Here is a 27,541-nt window from a genome sequence, read left to right on the forward strand (position 1 = left end):
GTTTTTTGAGAACTGCCTACTTCAGACAGATTTATCACAAAGTAGCATGCTGTTTGTATTTCTTAATCATTTTTGTGGATGAAGACCAACAGATATTCAGTAACTTGGAAATGTTTTTGTATCAGTCATGACTTGTCTGAAGAAAACTGGCTGTAAAAATAATGATTTGTATTCAGATTTTTCCTACCTAGTCTGCCTAGTCAAATACAACTGTCAAATACTTTATCTGGTTTTAAAAGAAGGGTAAAACAATACTTGTTACAAAAATAGAAAATTTACAGAACAACCCATACTGATTTTCTTAGTTAGGTAGGAAGTGACCGTGCACGTTGATATTGTGTTTGTGTCTGCAGTGTAATTTTGTGTTTGATCTAGCCATACGTGTCATGGTCTGGCCCTTTTGGGGCCAGCTGTTATGATTCTGGACCTTTTTCCTCTTACGTGCTCTAAGCCTTTTTGTGTATTTTATTTATGTCATGTATTATAGTCATGCTTAGGTTATGTTTAGTCTTGTTTCATGTTCATGTCATGTTACTTTTCTCAGTGTATGATTAGTTCTGTTTCATTTATTTTCTGTTTCACTTGGTTGCCACATATATATAGTTTTGCTGTTTTAGTTATTGTTTTGCCTTGGTCCCTTATGTTGCTTTAGTCATAGTTTACGTCTGCTCATCACGTTTACCATATTATGCTTTAGTCATAGGTTTTTGTTATTATTTTCAGTGTTGCTTATCTGATTTTGTTCCATTTGTTCTTTATTGCATTTTCTGTTATCTTGTTTTATTTATTGCATTATTTTGTAGTCACTGGGTTTGTTTAGTCTCTGTTTGCATATAGGTTGTTTTGCCACCTGATTATCTTTTATTTCTATCTTCAGTCATGATTTGTTTCCATCTTAGTTTTGTTCTTATTCTGATGATTCACTTTTCAGTTCATATGTTCATGCTTAGTTCGTTCCTGGTTCTTAGTTGTATTATATTCTGTCTTAGCTCTATTCTCAGTTTGTCGTCATTCCCATGTGTTTGTGCTCACTCCACTGCACCTGCCATCATGTCCCTCTCTCACGCTTTCTGCTTTGTGTTTTCTTTCGCTCACGCTCTCGCATCTGCTCACTCCTCTTTGTCTCTTTCATCGGTCCCCCCTCACTATCTTGCACAATGTTTAATCTTTGTTCACTAGCCATGCCCCCTTTCTTGAATCTTCCCTCCACATGTGCACCTTGTTACCTAATCAGTCTGCACATGCACCTCATTTACACCACCTGTTATTTAAGCCCTCACAGTCTCACAGCTCACTGCCAGATTGTTGTCTTTGTACACTTTCCAGCCCTGTTCCTTGCTCTGTTTTTGCCTGCATGTATTTTGATTCTACCTCTTTTTTTTTTATCTTGATTTTGCCTTGCCTCTAATAGCCCTTACACCATGTTTTTTGACCTGTACCTGTTTATTGTACCACATCTCAGCCTCTCGCCTTTTTGCTACCTTTGCCTCACTGCTGGACCACCCGTGTACTGAACCCCTGCCTGTTATTAAACCATTTGAACTTCATCAGTCTTGTGGGCTTGCATTTGTGTCCATCTGGTTTGTGCCATGCCTGATAGTACTGAGGATAAACGTTTAAAGCACATGTACAGTTGTCAGGAACAGAGAAACTATATATGTATATATACCAAACCTGTTTTTGTACCAATCTGTAAACACATTTACTTCTGCTATAAAGTAAATATAAAGTTGAACATTTTAACATGGGGTTCTCTGGGGATTGACTCGCTTTTGAAGCCAGCCTCAAGTGGCCATTAGGAGAACTTCAGGTTTTCACACTTATGCGTTGATTTCATTTCTCAGCACCAGAGGTTGCTGCGTGCGTAGATGCTGTAATGAAAGTCTTTTCAAACTAAATTTAGCTTATTGTTGGGTAGTTCTGTTAAACGTCATGAAACGTCAACCATATTTAACCATAAAAGGTCGATCAAAAGGGATCTTTACGCGTGCATGACCTCTGTAAGTAGTTGTAGGATGTTTGTGCAACTAAAGACATTTTATCCAGCATTCTGATGTTTTGCCTGTCCTGCCTAGATTAGGGCGGCTCTTACATAATGCCATTTGGATATCCAGGGAACAGGCTGAGGTCCTGTCTGCAGACTGGCCACCTGCCTGACTGCTTCCATCATTTCACCCCCAGAGAAACGACAGAAAACTATGTAATGTTAAAATGACTCAACGTTGAATTCCTGGCATTTTGTTGTATTGGCAAGCTGCATATGGCTATTTTAGGCATCTGTAATCATAATGACAACACAGCCGAGAGCCCTGCAGCAAGGCACAGGAGGACAGGATGTGAGCAGAAGGTGATTTTTCTGTAAATGACTTTGTCACTGAGCACAAAGGAGATGAGTGGCGGCTTCCTACCTACCTGCACGTAGCCCAGCTCCTAACGCGGCAGAGTGCTGTTGCGTAAACACAGGGCCTTACTGTGTACTCTGTAAACCCGCCAGCCCTCTTGAGAAAAGCAAGCAATTAGTCGGATCTTGTGAGCTCACACACATGGAGTGCGACACACATTGTGCCAACCTCGGCCGGAAAATAGAGAGAGTACATCGAGCTACAGCAGCTTGCTGCTTTTGGAAGGAACACCCATGTCAACATGCGATTGTCGCCTGGGAGGCATTCACCTGCAAGCACACATGGCGCTGCAGGTTTCACTTTTGTCTCGCGCCCGTTTTTGCTTGAACAGTGAGCGTAATGTAAACAGAGCTGAGTGCTCGGAGCCATCTGCCTAATGTCACTCTGGCCTGTATCTGTCCCGCTCTCCTTCTCTCTTCTTATTATTATTCTGTATCCCACTCACTCGTTCTCTTGGTCGTCTTTGTCATCCTCACATCACATTTTCCCACTTCTTCCTGCTAATTGCCTTCCGACCTGCGACACCTGCCAGTCGTCATTATGGTTGACTTTTTTTTTTTGGCTTCTTGTTTGCTTTCATTGTAAACTCTTAAGTAATTACATATCGGTTTCAGTTGTTGCTTAGCAAACTGTCACCTTGCTTCACCTTTATTCTTGTGTAATTGTTGAGGCTTTATCAACCTGAGCCCCCCCCCACACACACAATTTTTAATTTGCTTACACTTTTATGTTTGTCTGGACAACCCCATGGGCCCTATCTTGATGATCTGTTGCTCACAGACTAAAGCACATAATGCAAGTGCTTTTTGGGCATTTCCAACTCCAACTTGCTGTATAAAGGCCACGGAATCTGAGTGCAAAGTCAGTTGCAGGGCACAAAGCAGTTGTATATAGTCGTTTAATTAGTCATGGGTGAGTTGTTGGCATAATATGGAATAAACCAATCAGGTTGTCATCTGTAGAGAAGCTTGAATCTTTGACTGGACTGGGTTGCTTGACGCGAGGACGTTCCGCTTCAAATCGCAGAAGCTTCCTCAGCTAAAATTCTTGCTCTGGTGGTCTGACTTTTGTCTTGACTCTTGTAGAGAAGAATAATCAAGAAGTCACAAAAGCTGGAGTTTTTAAACCTAACCAGACCCCTCCTACCGAGAGGCAGACTGCTATAGGCTAGTGACTAAACAATAGCTCTAATTAGCACCTATTGTGCTCTAGTTAGCACCCTCCTAATGACAGGGCAGCTGTCCCTCCTAATGATGGGACGGACCCTCTCCTGATGGCTCCCTTGACGACTCTGCTGATGACGTGAATGACTCATTACCATGAACAAAAGACAAGTCAAGCAACCCAGTCTAGTCAAAGATTCAAGCTTCTCTACTATGGAAACCACCTGGACAACTGAGAGCCTACACAGAAACAGGTTGTCATCTGTTTTCCATTTTAAATGCGTTGGGTGTGCTGGAACCTGGAGCACTGCTGTTTAGACAGCAGACCCAACGTGAAAGATTTTCTGATGAATGAATGGACCTGTGTACAACACATCAAAGCGCATGAGCCGAGAGCAGCCACCAAAGCTCCCTGTGGTGAAGCAGTAAAGTGAATGTTTGTGTTAGTAGGGTTAAGCCTGGTTCACACGACAGGATTTTAAAATTATCTGTAGGTTTCCAAAACCTGAGAGACCACACACGTGAAGATAAAAAATCATGGATCTGACAGGTTTGGTCGTACAGTGTGTGATGTGCAGCCACACGGTAAGGACAACGCCACACACGAACAGATTTCACACACGAACATTTACAGCTCAGACAGGAAATCTCGCAAAATCTCTCGAGATTAAATGTGACTTCAGAGTAAACAAATGGAGGTACTTTGTGGACTGTTTACAACAAAGGGAAAAACGATACAAAAAGAAAAAGAAAAGGTGCTCTTTAAAGGAGTGGAGACAGCGCGACCACCGGACTTTCTGGCAAGTCAGAACAACTGCTTATTTTCCGCTCCGTATGTCTGTCACCTCGCTTTCTGATTGGCTGCACGTCACATTCAGCAGGCTGCGTCCTCGTTTGTGGTCGGAGGACACCACACGCTGCGATATCGGGCCAAAAAAATCCAACATGTTGAATATCCCCGATTTGCGATCGGAGCGCTCCTGACGCCCTTCCGAGCAGATCAGAGCGCTCTGAACACACCACACACGGCAGGAATATCTGATAAGATTATCTTTAGCGTCATCACGATTGTCGGGGCGTCCTTAAGATTGTCAGAAGGGGAAGATCGGGTACGATATCGGCCTAATTATCCTGCCGTGTGAACCAGGCCTTAGTTGTTTTTCTGCTTATTTTTAACTATTGTTTTCAATTCAGTTTCATTCAGCTGTGGAACAATATATTGTGTATCGTAATGATTGAACTGTGGCCTGTATCGAATCGTGTTTTTATAAATAAATATTGTCCTACCATGTAAAGTCAACTACTGCATGGAAAAAAATGATTTCTCGCAGAAGAATAATGAATGATGCATGAAAGATACAAGTGGGAAACAGGATTACAGTTTATATTTCAGAATAATATGTTTCTTTAAAGTTAAATATTCACCATAGATTACTTTCTATGTAATTCATATGAACAGTGATGCAATTTAGTATTATGACATGTATCAAATTGTGATGCAAAGTGCATCGTGATACATATCATATCGTGGAGCCTAGTGTGTCGTTCCACCCCAGTTTCCTTGTGTATACAAGCAGAGTGTATGCACATCATGAACCTGCCTATTATCTGAAAATCGCACTGTATAGACAGCATACTGAATGTATCTGTGTGCAACACTGATGCTTTTCACACCCATGTGACGTAGTAAGGTGATGTTTTTGTATTTTTTCTGTTATTGTTTGCTATTAGTTTGTGTAATTGCAAGGATTAAAGTTCTCTATCACTTAGATGGATTTCCAAAAGTTGGACTCCAGAAGGGCCATATATGAGCTCATTGTGGATCATAAGAAAAGAAATATAATGCAATGCTGAAAGACCCTTGGCCGTACAAGCATAAAAATAGGAAAGAGAATGTCACCTTTTGACCTCTTAAAATAAGTCAAGATTAGCCATCTTTGAACTTGCCCAAGGTCTCTGTCCCAAGAATTTAAAGACTCTGGCAGTAATAGGACTGGACTTATGTTGAGTACAGACAGATGGACGCAAAGTCTTTGCAATACCCAATGGCCATATTTTGGCCTTGTGTAATAAGGTGGGGTTCGGGGGGGGGGGGCTTACAGTTCCACTACCAGACAATGTGGTCATTAGTGCTGCCTGATTAACCAAATTTTTGTCATTGTGACATGAGCATATACGATGAACACTTTGCAAAAGGCCGCCTAAAGCATGATGCAAGAAAATCTTTTATTTACACACTCCATGATGCGAGGTAAGAGTTGATCCAGATTCCATGTTTTTACAGTGAGTAGAGTAAGAAGCCAGGAGAAAGAAGTCAGTATTTGTGTTTTTATGTGCAATTGTGGTATGTTAGAGGAAATGGAGGAACTAGACATTATGTTGGGGGATTTTAGGTGGACAGTGATTACTCTTACGTTTTGATAAGATAAAAAAAAAAAATTTAGGATAGACCAGTTAGCAGTTAGTGGTACAAATAGGTGTTACTCAGAGTGACCACGCCCCTAATTATGCAGAACTTCCTGGCTTGAAACGTCTTAAACTAATGAGTTATGTAAAAACAGTTTATCTCCATGCAGTTGTTGTGGAGTGGAAAACTCGCTAAGAGACTAAGATTGTTTTTTTTTTTGTTTGTTTTTTGCAATAGTCTGTAAACATTGTTAATTCTCCTTTTAAAGTTGGACATTTTAACATGGGTCTCTATGGGAACCTGCTCACTTTTTGAGACAGCCTCAAACGGCTGTTCAAGGAACTATGACTTTTTCTTCTTCCGGGTGTATCTCATTTTTGACTCTATAACCCACCGAACCAAGAGCCACCAAACATTTTTTGTGTCATGCGTGAGGTTTATTTACTGTACAGCACCTGCTGTTTACCGCTACACAAGGATAAACACAATGGACACAATGTAAAAGCATCAACAAATAGGCAGTGGGTGCTTTATCTGATAATGCTCATGCTAAATGTTTCATAACCACTCAGCAACAAACTCTTTGATTGTGTTAGTGTATAAAGCTGAATTCAGCCACGAGACAACACCACCTACATGCATTCTTTTACAAATTGTCTCTCTCTAAATAGCTTTCTGGCTTTCGCTATCAAGTTGCTAAGTAACTTAACATGTAGCTTAGCTAATTAGCATCACCTGCTACTCTCGTGCATTGCGACTTAGTGGACGGACGTCTCTTGTCAGACTGTTTCTCTCTTCACCCTAATACTTTGCATACATCATGTGTTTAGTCTGCATCAGATTATATTGTTTCAGAGCACGCTAGCTGTAGCTAAGGGCCCCTTCACACATAGCACGAATAAGTAGGAATCAGGGGGAATCACGGCAAAACAGCCCGAATGAACGAACCTCGAAAATGTTGGGCAGGCGTGAACGAGCGTGCACAAAACCATACAAACCATTCAAAACAATCATTATTTGTATACTATATAATAGCTTTTTTAATCCAATTACATTTTTCCGCAAATCTGACTGTTTAATCGTGTGATATTTCAGACCATAAAATATCGCGTGGATGGTGGCAAAATATTCAGCTGTTTCACATTCAGTGTATTACTATGTGCCCTGACTGTGCGCTACTACGCAGATGTCAATAATGGCGCCGTGAGCTGAGAGAAAGTGGCGTAGCGACGACGATGCCGCAATGGATTAATTTAAGCTACTATACAAAAGTATTGATGTGGATTCTGCTCACGGAATTTGCAGTTTGGCATGAAGACGCTGTTGCTACGATAAACTTTGACTAGCCAACCACCCCCTTTGTCTGCGTAAAGTTTCCGAACTATATTATTATGCGACTTAAAATGTAGCCTTCAGTGGTGGACAGTCGCAAATAGCCGTTTTACCGGCTCCGCCAACGCGTCGTCGTTAAAACTCAATTTTTAACCATAAAACACAGTATAACTGTCTGCAAATCATCAGACAAAATTTCTATTTCAATTTCAATTTATTTTCATTTATATAGCGCCAAATCACAATAGGGTTGCCTCAAGGCGCTTCACACAAATAAGACCTAAACTTACTAACCCCCAGAGCAACAGTGTTAAGGAAAAACTCCTTCTGAGGAAGAAACCTCAAGCAGACCAGACTCAAAGATTGGCATGCTGTAAAAGATGATTATGTGGTTAGTCTTCAAGGAGAAAACAGGACCACATCCTGTCAGAGGAAAAGTTTCTGGCATTTAAGAGACTGCAGAAGGTCTTTGTACACAAGAAGAAACACATTATTTACAGCAAAACAAACTTGTGTATGTAAGTTGTATTTTTCACTTTTGATATAAAACTATATGGAAAGAATTTAATGCTTGAGTGCAAATATTTGACTTTGGAGAAGCGTTCTTTTCATTTTAGATTTACAACTGACAAATGCGTCTTCTCAAAACATCTAATGTCACTGATGTGATGCACCACACATCAAGTGTCTCGAGTCTCTAGAGTGAGAACTGGGAACGAAATTCTGGAGGAAAGAAGCAAACAGAAATTAAATAACAGAGATAATGAATTAATAAATGTTGTGTAATAAAAAAAAATATGTAGGACTTTTTTTTGTCTTTTTATGATGTAAGTATTTTCTTGGAAAATCTTCAGATCTCTGTCTATCACTGTCGCGCTCGTTTTCAATGACACCATTCAACCTGAGGATAGTTTGAAGAAGATTTAAGATTATAGCCAAAACAAAATGACAGCTTTGGCTCCTTTAAAAATGTTTTACCTCCAATAAGGAGGTTATTCCAGTTCATTTGCAGAAAGATTCACATATCCCTAATAAGGTCCTATGGGCAAGGTTCTTCATCTTCAAGTTGCCCCAGGTGTGTGCAGTTGAGGAAATGAGAATACGAGGCGTCATTGTGAAGTGTTTTGAGCATCTACAGCAGATGGAAAAGTGTATTAGAAATGTAGTCCATGTTAGATATAACAGCAGTAAGAGTAGTAACGCCATATGTTAATAACTTTACAAGATTATAGAAACTTTATCAATAATGACATCACCATTACATCATCATCTTCATCAAGTGTTAAAGCCGGCCTGCAACAGCTAATCTAAGACTGTGTGGGGAATCCAAAATGCATTTGGATAAATAGGATCCATGTGATGTGCAACTCATTTGCACTTTGTGTATTAGAACTATGGCACACATCTGTTCCCTGTTGTGTGCTTTACCACCTCTGTTTCTCTCTCTTTGCTGTCCAGGTGAGCGCTAATGTCCTGATCTTCTTGTGCACTAACATCATTGGGATCTGTACCCACTACCCTGCTGAGGTTTCCCAGAGACAAGCCTTCCAGGAGACCAGAGGATACATCCAAGCTCGATTACATCTGCAGAGGGAGAACCAACAGCAGGTAGGACTGCACGTGGCCTAACTTAGCTCTGAGCCAAAAATCACTACTGTCTACTGAACGCATACCACCCGATTAGAGATATCTCTTTATGTTATGTCCAACTGAAGGTCTTGTCTTCTCCATTAAGGATTTATGGAGACAATTTGTTGGATTCATGTCAGAGTAAATAATCTGTCTACCCTTGTTTTCCTGAGGTTTTGATGCTTTTTTATATACTTTTAATCTGCCATCCACGTGACTGTATTGTATTGTCAGTCTGTACTGTATTGTCAGTCTTTGATCTGTCAGTCTTTGATCTGTGCCGCTGTAAGACTATGCTGTGGGGAGTGCCAAGATCAGGACCATGACACCAAACATCTGCAGCACTAAAACGTAATATTGCACAACCCATATCAGAAAAGGTTCGGATGATGTGTAACATGCCAAAAAACAAACAAACAGACAAACAAAAACCTGACTGATCCTTACATTTGCGTTGACTTCTGTTTTATCGCAGACAGCAAGAATACCATATTTTCCAGGGTATAAGTTGTGTTTTGTTTACTAGTTTGAGAGGTCGTGCAACTTGTAGTCCAGTGCGATTTATATACCGAAAAATCACAACTCACGACCAGGAATTTTTGTTGGAGTGGAAGCAAGAAACCCAACATTAAACTATGTTTTTTGTTTTAAATAAATGACAAAGGTGAAAACTTTGTAACGGGGCGTAGTTTCTTTCAGCACACATTATACGTAAAGTTCTGAATAGAGATACAACAAATGTTGCACCATTCACAGTTTCTCCATTGACATCCACAGAATTCTTTCGGAGAACCTCATGGATGTCTTGGTGGTTTTCCTTACTAGTCTCCTTCCATCATGGTCACTCCATTTTTGAGAGCTGACTACCTGACACAGATTTACCACACAGTGCCATACTGTTTGTATTTATTAATGATTGATGTCAATGAAGTCCAGGACATATTCAGTAATTGGAAAGGTTCATGTAATAATGACTGACTGGTTTCAAGAAAAGTGGCTGTCCAAGTGATGAATTAATCCTTATATCTAGAATAAATTGCCCCATTCCAACTTTTTTTTGCCATGTATTGCAGGCTTTAAATTCTGGAATGGATGTTTATTAACAAATGAAATGAAGTTGACCACCCAAAACATGAAATATCTTCGGTTCATACTGTCTGCAATAAAACAGAAGTCAAAGTAAATGTAGGATCACTTTTTTTAAATTAGCATTGTCCATATCATACCAATGTCTTCTGATTTGGGGTTGTGCATCACAATTAATGTGTTTACTTGACAGTTGCAGTCTCAGTAACATTTGAAAATATTTGATTGGTTCATTGTGCATCTCGATGTGATGTCACGTTCCCTGTGTAGTTGGAAAAAATAAGATTCACCTCCACCAAAGAGCACTTTGGGCCCAGAAGAGGAAGCTACATCACGATTGTTAATGCTCTGCTTCATCAGCATTGCTAGATGCCAACCTTCCAACACTGTCATCTTTTAAAACTCTTGTACATTCAAATTTTGTGGATAAGAATGAATTTGTGGTGATCTGTTTGGAGAATATTCTCACAAAATCTCAAGAGATGTGAATGGATTGTTTTTGTAGATCCAGGATTATTCATTCATTCATTCCTCTTCTACCGCTTAGTCCATTTAAGGGTCACGGGGAGCTGGAGCCTATCCCAGCAGCCATAGAGCGCGAGGCGGGGTACACCCAGGACAGTACGTCAGTCTGTCGCAGGGCCACAAATAGACAAACAAACACAGACACACCCACACACACACCTACGGACAAATTAAAGATCCCAATCCACCTAACTGGCATGTCTTTGGATGTGGGAGGAAACCGGAGCACCCGGAGGAAACCCACGCAAACACGGGGAGAACATGCAAACTCCACACAGAAAGGCCACGGGAATTGAACCCACGACCTTCTCGCTGTGAGGCAACAGTGCTAACCACTAAGCCACTGTGCTGTCCTAGATCCAGGATTATGTTTTAGCAAATTCATAATCATATTGGTTTTACATTTTTACATTTAAAACTGTGGAATAGAATGAGGTTCCAGAAATAATCCTCTTGTACGTTTGGGGATTTGGAGAATTGTTTATGTACGTCTGACAAAGGGCTACATTATAATACAATGATTACATGTGAGCATTATCAACCTTGTGTACAGTTAAAAGAGAACTCTGGAATTTTTAAACCTAGTTTCTATTTTTTTTTTACATGTTTTTGCATTCAACTTTTCACTCTGGAGCAAAAACAGTGATAATCAGCCTAGATTTGATTTCGACCACTAACATTTGGGTTGAACAGTCATACAGTGGAAGTCTATGAGGCTGAAAATGTTCTGGTCGCCGCTGAATAGATGAAAATGCCATTAAAAGTGTCTGTTAGCAAGTAGAGAAGGAGTTAAGCTTACAACGTGGACGAGCTGCTCAATGACATGCACCATATATAGACTCTAATAGTGCAGCAGATAACTGAAAAAAATCATGCAAATGGTGATAAAAGCATCAAATTCAGCAGAAATACTCCTTAGACACCCCTCTTTTGAAAAAAAAAAAAAAAACGATTGGCCACTTGACTTTTCAATCAGTGCTCAGGTAGGGGTCAATTGAAGAATTACACAGAGGTCAAAATTAAAAGATGCCCCAGTCATATTGAAAAATATTCCACATTATTTGCCTGATCATAAAGATTCCAAAAAGGTATTGTTTGGACTATCTGTGACTGAATTCTATGGAGTTATGGGATAAAAACAGCAAGAATGGATAAAAGCTCAGTTTCATGTTGTACAGGGGTCAAAAGTTAAAGTTGCTCCAATTTTGGTAAAAAGTGATGCAAATGATTGGTTGAGCTAATAGGATTAATAAATGGAATAGTTTTGACAGTGTTGAGTGCTTGGTCTCCAAAGTAAAGGTCAAACAAGGTCTACGTTGTAGCTCTACTATTGGATTCTATGACATGTGACATATGTTACCCCGTAACGTGATAAGTAAGGATGATGCATGGTCCAAACTATTCCTTTTTAAAACCATGTTAACTCAACTAGTAATTTGGATTACTTTTTACCAAAATTGGAGCAACTTTAACTTTTGACCGCTGTACAAACCGACACTGACCTTTGTCACCATTCTTGCCGTTTTTATCCCATAACACCACAGAATTCAGTTACAGACCATCCAAACCATACCTGTTTGGAATCTTTCTGATCAGGCAAGTAATGTGGCTGGTTTCACTATGATTGCAGCATCTTTTAATTTTGACTCCTGTGTAATTCTTCAATTGACCCCTACCTGAACGCCAACTGAAAATTCAAGTGGCCAATTGGTTTTTTCAAAAGAGGATTATCTGAGGAGTATTTCTGACGAATTTGATGCTTTTATCACCATTTGCAGGATTCCGCTCTAAATATTCTGTTATCTGCTGCACTGTAAAGCCCCCGTCACACATAGCAAGAATTTGCAGGAACCAGGCCGACACAGCAAATATGGTCATAATCCGCGGACACAGTTGGGAGGTGTCGGGAGGGTGTGCCTCGTGCACACCTGCAGGATGCCACCCAAACATATTTCAGACAACAGTCAGATAACACAGACTGCTGTCAGACACTGGCACCAACATTGGAGCTGTCACTCATTCACTCACTCACTCACCCACACAATCAAATCTTTGCTCGTCCTCACATTTCCAGCACTAAACTGACCTCTCATCAGGAAGAGGGTGCGCTGGCAGGAGTGTGCGTGTCTCACATGACAGCATGAGTGCGTGTGCATGCGTAGAACAAGTGATCCAAGTAGCATGTGAGTGTGTTGTTCACTCAGCTGCGTGCATGTGTTCATAATGGCTGAACGAGCCGCTACGCGTGCAGCACACGCATGTGCCTGCATGTGTAGAACAGGTGATCAAAGCAGCGTGCGAGTGTGTGACCGAAATGTTTGCTCAGCTGCGTGCATGTGTGTTCATAATGGCTGTGCCAGCCAGTCTGCGAGCACAGGAGCTGTCCATCCATAGAGCGCACAAAAAGGCTGGCAACTGTCAGTGATCACCTGCTTGTGTACAGTCCGTTGAAAAATCCCTTTGATCAGTATATACCTATATTGCTAGATTTTATTCATCCAGCTGAACTCCATAACTGCTGTTGGACTGTGCTGGCAGTGCGCCAATTTCCTACATGTGCGCAACATTCTTCAGGTGCAGCCAGTGGACTTTTTCTTCTCTCTTTTTTAAACTCTCTTTTGTTGTCATTTTACTTGATACGCATTTTAACACAACTGTAGTTGGATTATCGTTGTGGGATGGCGCTTCACATGTTTTTTTTGGCGCTTCACATGCACCATATTTATGCCAGAGGTTGATTATGCATTTGTCAGCCGATCGACTTTGCCAGCACACAGCGCAGCCGGGTGAAAGGGACTTTACCAGCTGTCTGAGCTGCGCTGTGGAACGCGTGGTACCGGAGGTGAGTTGCACGTGTATTTTCGTTGTGATGGGCTGAGGAAATATTTCCACGTCATACCTGCTGCAGCCTTAGGAGGTGAACATGTAATAATACATGCATTACAGCGGCGACATCCTGTTCAGCTGCATTGCGGGGTGCTGTCCCGAGCCTCTGACACATGCACAGTGCCACATACATGTTATTACATATCAACATTTGCTTTGCCCTCCCTGGCCGGGGTCCAGTGGAGGTGGACATACGTGGCACAACATGTCGGCAGGCTTTGCTGTGCCTGATCGATCTCAGAGCTCAATCAGCCACGATCAGATCATTTCAGATGCTGTTTTGATGCCATCAGAATATGTAGACTGCAATCAGATGGTGTATGTGTGATGGGGGTATAAGAGAATTAAGGTAACTCATTGTCTGTGTAATTAGTCAGTTTAAAAGGTTTTCTAAGGGAAACATGCTTACAATGTAGAGATCCTCTCAGTGTCACCAGACACTAATGATGACATTTTCTTCCATTCATTGGTGACAATAAGTGGTCCACTTTGAGGTTTTTAGCTGGTCCCAGCTTTTGTTGTATAGCTGCTGAGCCTGTTGAAACTCAAGAGTGGACCGATTATCATTGTTTTTGTGCCAAGTGAAAGGTTGAACCCGAAAACATCTAAAAATAGGACCTAGGTGGCAAAATCCCAGAGCTCTTCTTTAATTACTGTTAAAATTAACCTTTACCTACACTTAGTTCTAACGCTTGCTATGCAACTAAAAACTGAGGCAGCTCTTAGAAGAAATAACTTTACTTATGAACTCAGAATGATTGTCATAAAGATGAAGAAGGCACATGGGTACACTGGATTTATTGCTGATATTTACTAAATGACACAATTTGCATTTTGTTTCTCTTTTGTGTATTTTCCAGGAACGACTCTTGCTTTCTGTGTTGCCAAGGCATGTTGCCATGGAGATGAAGGCTGACATCAGTGCCAAAAAGGAAGACATGATGTTCCATAAGATATATATCCAGAAACACGATAATGTCAGGTCAGTGCGGACACTTGTCCACAGTCCTCTATTTTGTGATTTCCACATGAATTCAACATTTACCTTAGTCATATCAATGCTCCTGATAGTTACCTTTATTGTAGAGTGCAGTATATTAAGAAACCATATGTTGTACTGTATCATATCTCGCTTATCATAGGATTTGTCATGTTGTGCCATGCCTCATATCACCATATCACATATCATATAATTTCATATCATATCATGTCTTTTCATCATATCTGTCATATTAGGTATTGTAGCTTCATATTATGCCATGTTTTGCATCATATCATCCACTGTATCATGATATCATGTTTTATGATATATAGCATGTCTTGTCTTATCATATCATATTAGGTCTTCTCAGGTAATATGTATTATATCATATTTGCAATATTTTATCATGTAATGTTTTATTGTCCACTGTGTTATATATCATGTGTCAAATCATATTATGTTAGGTGCCATGTATTTTTTATCATATCACTATTTCATGCGACTTCATGTATTCTCATGTCATATATTCTCATTTTTATATTGTATCATGCACACATTATCATATCACATCATGCCTTATCATCACTGTTACATATCTTGTCTTGAGACATGTAGTGTCTCATCATAGATTATCACATAATATCATGAAATTTCATATCATCAAATCAAATCAATTTTATTTATATAGCGCCAAATCACAACAACAGTTGCCCCAAGGCGCTTTATATTGCAAGGCAAAAGCCATATGAGGTCTGTGATGAAAAAAGCGGTCCTTTTTATTTTTTTTCAAAAAATAAATGGATTTGATTCATATGTTTTTACGTCAGACAAGCTTGAACCCTCGTGCGCATGCGTGAGTTTTTTCACACGTGTCGGTGACGTCATTGACCTGTGGGCAGGCCTTGAGTGAGGAGTGCTCCACCCCGCCCGTCGGAATCTCTTTGTCTGAATAGCCGCTGCAGACGGCGCGCGTTGCTTTATCAACATTTTTTCTGGACCTGTGAGGGATATCCGAGTGGACACTATTCGAGAAATTAAGCTGGTTTTCGGTGAAAAGTTTAACGGCTGATGAGAGATTATGGGGTGTTTCTGTCGCTGTAAGGACTTCCCACGGAGCGGGACGTCGTGCAGCGCTTCCAGGCACCGTCGTCGGCCTGTTTCGACCTGAAAACATCCTAATTTAAGGCTTAATTCACCCTGGACGTCGTGAGAGAACAGAGAAAATTCAGAACAGGCCGGCATGAGGACTTTATGCGGACATTCCACTGTTTAAGGACATTCTTTAATGAAAGACGTGCGCGCAAATTCGCCGAGTCGTTTACGTGACGACTCGGCGAATCTGTGTGCGCCGCCACAGGAAAAACACCTCCGTGTTGAAAACCATTTGTAAAGTTCAGGCGGCTTTTGATGGCTTTCAACAAGTGAGTAACTGAGAAATTGTTTTAACAGCTTGGGCATGTTCCAACTTGTCCGTTAAGGTTTCCAATGGAGGTGTTTTTCCTGTCGCGACCCCCAGCGGTCAGGTCCGGCCCGACATGCGACTCTGCCCGCACGTTCTTTCATTACAAAATGTCCGTTAACAATGGAATGTCCAAATAAACTCCTCATGCCGACTTCTCTGTTCTCTGACGACTTACTGGGTCAACAGAGCCTGAAATGTGGAAGTTTTCAACTTAAAATGGCGAGACGCTGCCGCCTCGAAGTGCAGATCGCCATCAGGCACCGTGGGCCGTCCTTAAAGCGACACTTACAGACCAAAATCTCTCATCAGCCGTTAAAATTTTTACCGAAAACCAGCTGAATTTATCGAATGGTGTCCACTCAGTTGTGCCTTACAGTTTTTGAAAAAATTTTTATCAAACAAAGCAGCAGTCTCTGAGCCATTCCTAAACAATGAAAAAACGACGAGAGGGTGGGCGACTCCTCACTCAAAGACTGCCCACAGGCGAATGACGTAACCGACAGGCGTGAAAAAACTCTTGCATGCCCACGAGGGTTCAAGCATGTCTGATGTAATCACACGTGATTCAAATCCATGTTGTTTTTGAAAAAAATAATAAGGTCCGTTACTTTTATCACAGACCTCGTACAATAATCAATAATAATAATAATAAGGAAGAAACCTCCAGCAGAACCAGGCTCAAGGAGGGGCAGTCTTCTGCTGGGACTGGTTGGGGCTGAGGGGAGAGAATCAGGAAAAAGACATGCTGTGGAAGACAACGGAGATCAATCACTAATGATTAAATGCAGAGTGGTGCATACAGAGCAAAAAGAGAAAGAAACACTCAGTGCATCATGGGAACCCCCCAGCAGTCTAAGTCTATAGCAGCATAACTAAGGGATGGTTCAGGGTCCATGGCAAATCATGCCATGTGTTATCATATATGATACCATGCCTTATATTACATCACATTACATTTTAACATATTTTTCATAGCATATCCTGGTATATCCTATATTGCATATATCATGTCACAACATACCATATCTTTCCTGGAAGAGAGGTCCTGCTAATTGTACAGATCCCTTGATGTAATCTGGTACCTGCGTCAAAAATGACTGAATGCTCCTTGACTTTGCAAAATGTGAATTCACAATTATTGTAACTTCCCTGAGGATTCATTTGAAGTCTTACAGACTGCTGTCTGCTCAGTTCCCAAGCTTAAATATGGTCAGACTTGAAGATCAGACTGTTTCTCAGGAATTTGTAAGCAATCTGACTAGAGGACTTGCAGACATGGACACAACTGCCGATGTGAATGGAATGTTGGAGTCTTCTGTGATTAGGCCCTGGAGGTTGTGAGCAATTGCATTGGAGTTGCTGGTGCCCATAGGCTGAGTTGTTTCAGTTCTGAAGGCACTTTGAATATCATTCAGAGGATTTGTAATGCACAGCTTAAAGGAAATTCCAGACTGTATAGCGAAAAGAAGCCTGGAAAACAAGGCAGTGATGGCCTTGAGAGTAGAAAAGGAGGCATTTGGAAAGGAACAGGTGGATTGCCTGGCTTGCTGTAACTGCAGGCATGTTATGCTGCTTTGTGTACATTTGATTTGGTTGACTGGGCTGCTGTCTGGGACATCCTAAGGAATTTGCAGGATCCCCAAGAACCTGCTGGACATCACAGCCAGACTAGTCACAGTTATTTTGACTGCTGTATCGCGCAGCGACAGAATCTCTGAATTTTTACCAGTGAATACTTGTTTCATCAGAAATGTGTTCTGGCTCCTAACGTGTTCAATACTTGAATGGACTGGGTGTTTGATAGGGTTGTGGAAACCAGTGGCTTCAGTTCCTTTGTTGGTCAAGACAGGTTTACTGACCTTGACTTCTTTGCGGGTGATGATGTGACTTTTACAGAACGGACACCCTTTCAATGGATACCATGATTGCAGCATCAAGGAATCTGAGTGTCTGGGTTTGCAGTTGTCCTGGATCAAGACTAAGATCTAAGCTTTTAATGACTTCCTGGACTCAGCCATCATAAGTGTATCTGTACGTGGTGAAGGTGTTGAACTTGCAGACGTTCACTTATCTTGGCAGTGATATTTATGGTATGTTGCACTTTTCTATTTATATCAGAAGCTCAAAGCATTTCACAGTAATACCTCACATTCACCCATTCACACTCACACACAGATATCAGTGTGCTGCCATGCAAGGTGCTGACCCTTAGTGATTTTCCAGCCAGCCAGGGGTTTGAACCGAGGATCCGCTGGTCTCAGGCCCTCTGCTTAACCGCTACACCATCACCTCCCTGCTGCCTTTCAGATTGAGACATCTGGAAAAAGCTTACTGGCTCATGAAGCTACTCGACAGAGGTGTTCAGCAGTGCTGATACCTTTGCAGGAGAGCAAAGGTCCAAGTCTTTAGAGTCATGGGGCTTCCTGGTTGTGAGACTAGGATGTCAATCATTGACCTAGGGGATACCTGTATGCCTTTGATACTCATCTCTTTGTCTTTTCAGAGGATCTCTGTGAACGGCTGGAATGGATTTGTGTCAATCAAATGCTTACTTAGGAAGACACATATCACCAAGAGTATCAGTTGCATTGTGATGGAACATCAGCTAAGACATTTTGGCCATGTTGCACGTTTCTCTGTGCATGATCCAGCCTACGGGTGCTTAGGTGTTGAGGACTCCAGTAGCTGGAGAAGGCCAAGGAGACGACCTGTATTCACCTGGATGTGCTAAATAAATGGCTGTTTTTGAGAGGTAGAGATGGACCAGTTGTCTCGCTGGGTGGTTGCCTTCATGGACCCAAGAAGATTCCGTAGTATGGTGGATGTGTCCATACGCGGCACCAGTACATGCAGAACTGAACTGACCCTGATTTTCTATACCGACTATATGAGGGCCTGAAGTTGTCTTGCGTCTGGCATACTGTCCTTCATAAATGATGTCATGTGTTGTATAATATAAAACCCATTGCTTACTGCAGTAAATCAAGCACCGAGGATGTCTCTCACATATTTATCAACAGATACACACAGCATGGCTGGAGAATCATAAGAGGGTAGCGTGGTTTGGCAGAGTGTAGACTAATTAACACCATTGAGGGAATACTTAATCACCAGCAGCCAAGATAATATAATCCCTAAAGATGGAGAGCTTCAGCACACATTGAATTACAGTATTGAATAAACACACAGCACACGTTCCCACCCTCCTGCTGTCACACACGTTAAGCTAGACAAGACCTCCTCCAAAAGACCGTACGGTCAGACCTGCTGCCACATTCAAGGTCGACAGCCCACAATGCAGTGCAGAGATGCAAACACAGTTAATATACTTTGGCTTCTTTGTCTGTGTGATTTCCTAAACCGACACAGTGTGTCGGACTGCAGTTGACAGGTGAGCGCTTTCAGGAATCACAGTCATTGGTTAACAGTCTTTTCTGTCTCCCCACCTTTTGATCTCTTCTGCAGTATTCTGTTTGCAGACATTGAGGGTTTTACCAGCCTGGCATCTCAGTGCACAGCTCAGGAACTGGTCATGACACTCAATGAGCTTTTTGCCCGTTTTGACAAGCTAGCATCGGTAAGGAGCCACCGACATTCACTTTCTCCACCGTCTGTCCTAGTATACTCATAAAGGAAGACCTGTTTATGCATAACCTCATTCTCTGTCTTGTTCCTTTCTCTTGCCCATATTGTTTGTCTTTCTTTCTTTTTTTCTTAGGAAAATCACTGTCTACGAATTAAAATTTTAGGGGATTGCTACTATTGCGTATCTGGGCTGCCTGAACCTCGGGCTGACCACGCCCACTGCTGTGTGGAGATGGGTGTTGACATGATAGAGGCCATCTCGTGAGTAGAAATATGACGTGATTGCATGTGCAGGAGTGCAGCTTTTGCAGGATTTTATCGAGACTTTATGTGCTGGGATGTGTTTTTGCAGGCTGGTACGCGAGGTGACGGGAGTTAACGTCAACATGCGCGTTGGCATTCACAGCGGGCGCGTGCACTGCGGTGTGCTGGGACTCAGGAAGTGGCAGTTCGACGTGTGGTCCAATGATGTCACACTAGCCAATCACATGGAGGCAGGAGGCAAAGCAGGGTGAGGGAAAATTAGTTCACACGTTCACATTGGCAGCACCCGTTTCCACCCACATATGCAGACGTCCTGCGTGTTTTGTCCCTTCTAGGCGAATCCACATCACCAAAGCCACACTGCAGTATCTAAATGGAGACTATGAGGTGGAGCCAGGTTTTGGAGGTGAGAGGAATGCCTATCTGAAGGAGAACAACATAGAGACCTTCCTGGTACTTGGCTGCAGCCAAAAAAGGGTCAGTGTGCAAACATACCCACTGTTCATTCCCATTCCAAAGAAAATATAATCCTGCTCAGAAAGATCAGTACCCATTATTTTTAAATACTGAATTTGAAATATGTTTAGAATTATCGTATTGTCCCAAGTACACACTGGTGCGAGTTACGTACTGGAAAATCATTAACAACCATAATAATAGGGCAAAATGGTGGCTTAGTGGTTGGCACTGTTGCCTCAGAGCAAGAAGGTCATGGGATTGATTCTCACCTGTGGCCTTTCTGTGTGGAGTTTGGAGGTTCTCTCTGTGTTTGCGTGGGTTCTCTCCGGGTGCTCCGACTTCCTCCCACATCCAAAGACATGCAGGATAGGTGGATTGGAAACTTAAAATTGTCTGTAGGTGTATGTGCGGGTGTAAATGTGTTTGTCTATATGTGACCCTGCAACAGACTGGTGTCCTGTCCAGGCTGCTCCCCACCTGTTTAGACAGGTGGCCAGCTCTAGGAAGAGTCTTGGTGAGTCCAAACTTCTTCCATTACAGATAACGGAGGACACTGTGCTCATTGGGACCTTCAAAGCAACAGAAATGTTTCTGTACCCTTCCCCAGATTTGTGCCCCCAGACAGTCTTGTCTCTACAGACAATTCCTTTGACTTTATGCTTGGTTTGTACTCTGACATGCACTGTCAACTGTGGGTCCTTATATGTAGACAGGTGTGTGTCTTTCCAATTAATGTCCAGTCAACTGAATTTACACCAGGTGGACTCCAGGTAAGCTGTTGAAACATATCAAGGATGATCAGTGGAAACAGGATGCACCTGAGCTCAGTGCGTGGCATGGCTGTAAATACCTATGTACATGTGATTTCGTAGTTTTTGTTTTATTATTAATAAATATGTAAAAATCTAAAAAAAAAAACAAAAAAACACAACAACCTTTTTTTTCCAGTTTGTCATTATGGGGTATTGTGTGTAGGAGTTTGAGGGGAAAAAATGAATTTCATCCATTTTGGAAAAAAGGCTGTAACATAACAAAATGTGGAAAAAGCAAAGCACTGTAATACTTTCTGGATGCACTGTAAATTAAGAAGAAATACAGTGTATTACTTCATGATAAATCTGCTGAGATTAGGTAGTTCTCAAAGGAGTCTAGTGAGGGAAGACACCCCTGCCAACTTCAGAGAAACAGTTGCTTTTTTTGTTCTTCTCTTGGAGCAGAAAGAGGAGAAGGCAATGATGGCTAAGATGCAGCGGATGAGGGCCAACTCTAACGAGGGTCTGATGCCACGCTGGGTCCCTGACAGAACCTTCTCCAGGACCAAAGACTCCAAAGTCTTCAGACAAATGGTGAGGCTAAATAATGACAGACTACCTTATAATGCACAGCAGATACCTCAGCGGATAGGGGTTGGGTTACCATTATACCAGGGGTGGGCATCGAGGGCCGAGACACTGCAGGTTTTCCTTGCAACCAATCACCTCAGCAGGTGGGTTGCTGATGAGCTTCTCCCCTGAACATAAACACCTGATAGTCATTGAAATCGCCTGCTGAGGTGAATGGTAGCAAAGAAAACCTGCAGTATCTCGGCCCTTCATGGCACACGATTGCCCACCCCTGCACTATACAGTAGTGTTCAGAATAATAGTAGTGCTATGTGACTAAAAAGATTAATCCAGGTTTTGAGTATATTTCTTATTGTTACATGGAAAACAAGGTACCAGTAGATTCAGTAGATTCTCACAAATCCAACAAGACCAAGCATTCATGATATGCACACTCTTAAGGCTATGAGATTGGGCTATTAGTAAAAAAAAAAGTAGAAAAGGGGGTGTTCACAATAATAGTAACATCTGCTGTAGTAAAAAAAAGTAGAAAAAGTGGTGTTCACAATAATAGTAACATCTGCTGTTGATGCTACAAACTCAAAACTATTACATTCAAACAGCTTTTTTAGCAATCCTGTGAATCACTAAACTAGTATGTAGTTGTACATATAACCACAGTTTTTCATGATTTATTCACATCTGCGAGGCATTAATTTTGTTGGTTTGGAACCAAGATTTTGCTTGTTTACTGCTGTGCTTGGAGTCATTGTCTTGCTGAAACACCCATTTCAACGGCATGTCCTCTTCAGCATAAGGCAACATGACCTTCAAGTATTTTGACATATCCAGACTGATCCATGATACCTGGTATGCGATATAGGCCCAGCACCATAGTAGGAGAAACATGCCCATATCATGATGCTTGCACCACCATGCTTCACTGTCTTCACTGTGAACTGTGGCTTGAATTCAGAGTTTGGGGGTCGTCTCACAAACTGTCTGCGGCCCTTGGACCCAAAAAGAACAATTTTACTCTCATCAGTCCACAAAATATTCCTCCATTTCTCTTTAGGCCAGTTGATGTGTTCTTTGGCAAATTGTAACCTCTTCTGCACGTCTTTTATTTAACAGAGGGACTTTGCGGGCGATTCTTGCAAATAAATTAGCTTCACACAGGCGTCTTCTAACTGTCACAGCACTTACAGGTAACTCCAGACTGTCTTTGATCATCCTGAAGCTGATCAATGGCTGAGCCTTTGCCATTCTGGTTATTCTTCTCTCCATTTTGATGGTTGTTTTCCATTTTCTTCCACACGTCTCTGTTTTTTTTTTGTCCATTTTAAAGCATTGGAGATCATTGTAGATGAACAGCCTATAATTTTTTGCACCTGCGTATACGTTTTCCCCTCTCCAGTCAACTTTTTAATCAAACTACGCTGTTCTTCTGAACAATGTCTTGAACGTCCCATTTTCCTCAGGCTTTCAAAGAGAAAAGCATGTTCAACAGGTGCTGGCTTCATCCTTAAATAGGGGACACCTGATTCACACGTGTTTGTTCCACAAAATTGACAAACTCACTGAATGAATGTCACACTACTATCCCCTTTTCTACTTTTTTTTTTTTTTACTAATAGCCCAATTTCATAGCCTTAAGAGTGTGCATATCATGAATGCTTGGTCTTGTTGGATTTGTGAGAATCTACTGAATCTACTGGTACCTTGTTTCCCATGTAACAATAAGAAATATACTCAAAACCTGGATTAATCTTTTTAGTCACATTGCACTACTATTATTCTGAACACTACTGTATAAACCTGGGTTTGATTCCCAGTCATGCTTCCTGTATGCATATCTTTGGACAAGACACTTGTTCTTCTTTGTCCCAGTCCACACAGCTGTGAATGGGTACCAGACTTGGCTGGATAACCTGCAGTGAATTACTGTTTTGTCCATGAAGCGTTGTAGTCTCTCATCCATTTCAGAATTCAGGAATCAGCACTGACACCAGTTATAGAGGACTTTCTACTTCTTCTTACTTTGTATTAGTGTCAGATTTAGACATTTTTGCATGTTACTTTGTTGTGTCTGACACGTGTGATCAGATGTTCTCTCTGTTCTTCAGGGGATTGATGAGGCCTCCAGTAAAGACAAGTGAGCATCGTCTGTTGATGACATACAAACATGACAACTGCTGCACTCTTTAACTGGGTTTTTAACTTCTTTTGCTTCCTGCTGTGTGTGTGTCCTGTTATTCTCCAGCCGTTGCGTTCAGGAGGCCATGAACCCGGAGGATGAGGTGGATGAGTTTTTGGGACGAGCCATCGATGCTCGCAGCATTGACCAATTAAGAAAAGACCATGTTAAGAAGTTCCTCCTCACTTTCCAGACCTCAAGCTTAGAGAAAAAGGTCCAAACTTCTATTCATAATATTTTACGATTCTTAACTCACAGCTTGAATCCATTTGAAATTCTTTCTTCTAGTTTCTGATATTCTTTCATCTGTTTTTGTGACTCCAGTATTCAAAGAAGGTGGATGATCGTTTCGGAGGCTATGTTGCCTGCACTCTGCTAGTGTTTTGTTTTATATCCTTCATACAGATTGTCATCTTTCCACAGTGAGTAGTTGTCTTATTGACATTAATTTTATTATTGACTTTAAATGTTTAAGTGGATTTTTTTTCTTTTCTTTTCTTGCAGCACCCCAGTGATGCTGGGTATCTACGTCAGTATCTTCATCATACTTGCCAACATCCTCTTCATCTGTGCCATATACTCTTGCATTAAGGTACTACAACTTACTGACACACACAGAACAAATCGAGTGCACTGTGAAATACAAATAATATCAGAAATCCAGCTATACTTTTTCCACAACTGTACAAATATAAAAGTTTGGGTTTTATCTTAAATAGGATCATTGTTTTTCCAAATATAAGCTCCAATCTTAAATTTAAGTTTGCAGCATGATTCCAAAAAAAAAAAAAAAAAAAAAAAAATCTGAGACAAGGCCATTTTTAAAAGTAAGAACATAGAAAAATTATTTTAAGATTTAATCTTAAACATGCAGTGCAGCCACATTTGGGCATACAGGGAGTATTTAGGTATAGCTGTTTTATACGCCTGTCACACCTTGACATTTTAGACGTATGCTTTCTTGTGAAAAATTCTGTGAATACGCTAGATACGGCGAATAAGTTATGCAGCTGTCACACCATGACAATTTAGCTAGCGTAAGCCAACAGCCCTGTTTCTACCGAGTGGTCCGAGTCGGTACGGTACGAGTCGGAACGGTTAAGCTTGGCTTGCTTTTCCACCGCCAGCTGAACTCTTTTCTTTGGCAGGCAGAGCATGTACAACCCCTGGCAATAATTATGGAATCACCGGCCTCAGAGGATGTTCATTCAGTTGTTTAATTTTGTAGAAAAAAAGCAGATCACAGACATGACACAAAACTAAAGTCATTTCAAATGGCAACTTTCTGGCTTTAAGAAACACTATAGAAAGTCAGGAAAAATAATTGTGGCAGTCAGTAATGGTTACTTTTTTAGACCAAGCAGAGGGAAAAAAATATGGACTCACTCAATTCTGAGGAATAAATTATGGAATCACCCTGTAAATTTTCATCCCCAAAACTAACACCTGCACCAAATCAGATCTGCTCGTTAGTCTGCATCTAAAAAGGAGTGATCGCACCTTGGAGAGCTGTTGCACCAAGTGGACTGACATGAATCATGGCTCCAACACGAGAGATGTCAATTGAAACAAAGGAGAGGATTATCAAACTCTTAAAAGAGGGTAAATCATCATGCAATGTTGCAAAAGATGTTGGTTGTTCACAGTCAGCTGTGTCTAAACTCTGGACCAAATACAAACAACATGGGAAGGTTGTTAAAGGCAAACATACTGGTAGACCAAGGAAGACATCAAAGCGTCAAGACAGAAAACTTAGCAATATGTCTCAAAAATCGAAAATGCACAACAAAACAAATGGGGAACGAATGGGAGGAAACTGGAGTCAACGTCTGTGACCGAACTGTAAGAAACTGCCTAAAGGAAATGGGATTTACATACAGAAAAGCTAAACGAAAGCCATTATTAATACCTAAACAGAAAAAAACAAGGTTACAATGGGCTAAGGAAAAGCAATCGTGGACTGTGGATGACTGGATGAAAGTCATATTCAGTGATGAATCTCGAATCTGCATTGGGCAAGATGATGATGCTGGAACTTTTGTTTGGTGCCGTTCCAATGAGATTTAGAAAGATGACTGCCTGAAGAGAACATGTAAATTTCCACAGTCATTGATGATATGGGGCTGCATGTCAGGTAAAGGCACTGGGGAGATGGCTGTCATTACATCATCAGTAAATGCACAAGTTTACGTTGATATTTTGGACACTTTTCTGATGTTTGGGGATGATGAAATCATTTTTCAAGATGATAATGCATCTTGCCAAAGAGCAAAAACAAACTGTGAAAACATTCCTTGCAAAAAGACACATAGGGTCAGTGTCATGGCCTGCAAATACGTGTAGTCCGGATCTTAAACCAATTGAAAATCTTTGGTGGAAGTTGAAGAAAATGGTCCATGACAAGGCTCCAACCTGCAAAGCTGATCTGGCAACAGCAATCAGAGTAAGTTGGAGCCAGATTGATGAAGAGTACTGTTTGTCAATCATTAAGTCCATGCCTCAGAGACTGCAAGCTGTTATAAAAGCCAGAGGTGGTGCAACAAAATACTAGTGATGTGTTGGAGCGTTCTTTTGTTTTTCATGATTCCATAATTTTTTCCTCAGAATTGAGTGATTCCATATTTTTTTCCCTCTGCTTGGTCTAAAAAAGTAATCGTTACTGACTGCCACAATTTTTTTTCCTGATTTCTTATAGTGTTTCTTAAAGCCAGAAAGTTGCCATTTGAAATGACTTTAGTTTTGTGTCATGTCTGTGATCTGCTTTTTTTCTACAAAATTAAACAACTGAATGAACATCCTCTGAGGCCGGTGATTCCATAATTTTTGCCAGGGGTTGTAGATGTTGAAATGCACGTCATCAAGTGTGCACACATTGTGGCACGGCCCCGCCCCTCCACACGGAAGCCAAACAGAGTAATTAACTTTTTTTTTTTGCCCCAGGGCAAAATATGGTCATCAGGTGTTGCGAAGACTTTGCGTCCATCCTTTCATCCATCGGTCTGTGGTCATCATGAGTCCAGTCCTATTACTGTCAGGGTCTTCAAATTCATAGGGAACATTCTTCGGATACAGACCTTGACCAAGTTCAAAGATGGCTAACCTTTTGACCTGTTTTAAGAGGTCAAAAGGTCACATTTTCCCTATTTTTATGCTCATACAGCCAAAGGTATTTTAGCATTGCATTATATTTTTATTTTATTTTTGTCTTGGTGGATAAAAAAGTAAGTCCCTTCGGCTGCTCCCTTGTTTGCACTCGGGGTCGCCACAGCAAATCCGTGGTGGAGCTGCATGTTGAATTGGCACAAGTTTTACGCCGGATGCTCTTCCTGACGCAGCTCCACGTTACATGGAGAAACATGGCAGGGGTGGGGTTTGAACCTGGAACCTTCCACACTGATCCAAACATCTTTCTGTGTAAATATGTCATGTTACAACGTGGAGGCCTGCGGCTTATAGACAAGTACGGCCTATTTATGTAAACAATTTTTTTTTTGTTTAAAATTGGTTGATGCGACTTATATTAAGGTGCACTCTATATTCTGGTACAAATAAGATCCATTGAACCTCATATTTTGGGCCTTGTTGACATCTTTTAACATGCTAAATGAATGACCATATATAGACAGACAGACAAACCAAAAAAAAAAGTTTTTAACAGTAAAAAGCAGGCAGCTACAATTACCAGAATAATTATGTAAAAAAAAAAGAAATCCAGCAAAAATATGTAAAGAGCAAACTAAATTTTACAGTATAAAACCAGTCATTTGCAATAAATTATTAATTACTATTGTTACTACAGTAACTACTTGTGCTACCATTTTGCTCCAGCTCCAGGTTTTT

The 27,541-nt window shown here is 41.1% G+C and overlaps 1 protein-coding gene across 1 annotated transcript in view; it reads left to right on the top strand.

The window, feature by feature from the left end:
* Positions 1-27,541, top strand: part of LOC117512679 (adenylate cyclase type 6-like) — a 133,650-nt gene that overhangs the window by 96,207 nt on the left and 9,902 nt on the right. The window contains 11 exon segments of the mRNA XM_034172839.1: positions 8,763-8,912; positions 14,291-14,412; positions 19,340-19,451; positions 19,593-19,720; positions 19,812-19,970; positions 20,059-20,200; positions 21,400-21,528; positions 23,631-23,659; positions 23,768-23,915; positions 24,026-24,123; positions 24,206-24,293. Coding sequence (XP_034028730.1) covers positions 8,763-8,912; positions 14,291-14,412; positions 19,340-19,451; positions 19,593-19,720; positions 19,812-19,970; positions 20,059-20,200; positions 21,400-21,528; positions 23,631-23,659; positions 23,768-23,915; positions 24,026-24,123; positions 24,206-24,293 — 1,305 coding nt within the window.

The sequence above is a fragment of the Thalassophryne amazonica genome, chromosome 6 (genome assembly GCF_902500255.1).
Source record: "Thalassophryne amazonica chromosome 6, fThaAma1.1, whole genome shotgun sequence".
Taxonomy (NCBI): Eukaryota; Metazoa; Chordata; class Actinopteri; order Batrachoidiformes; family Batrachoididae; genus Thalassophryne; species Thalassophryne amazonica.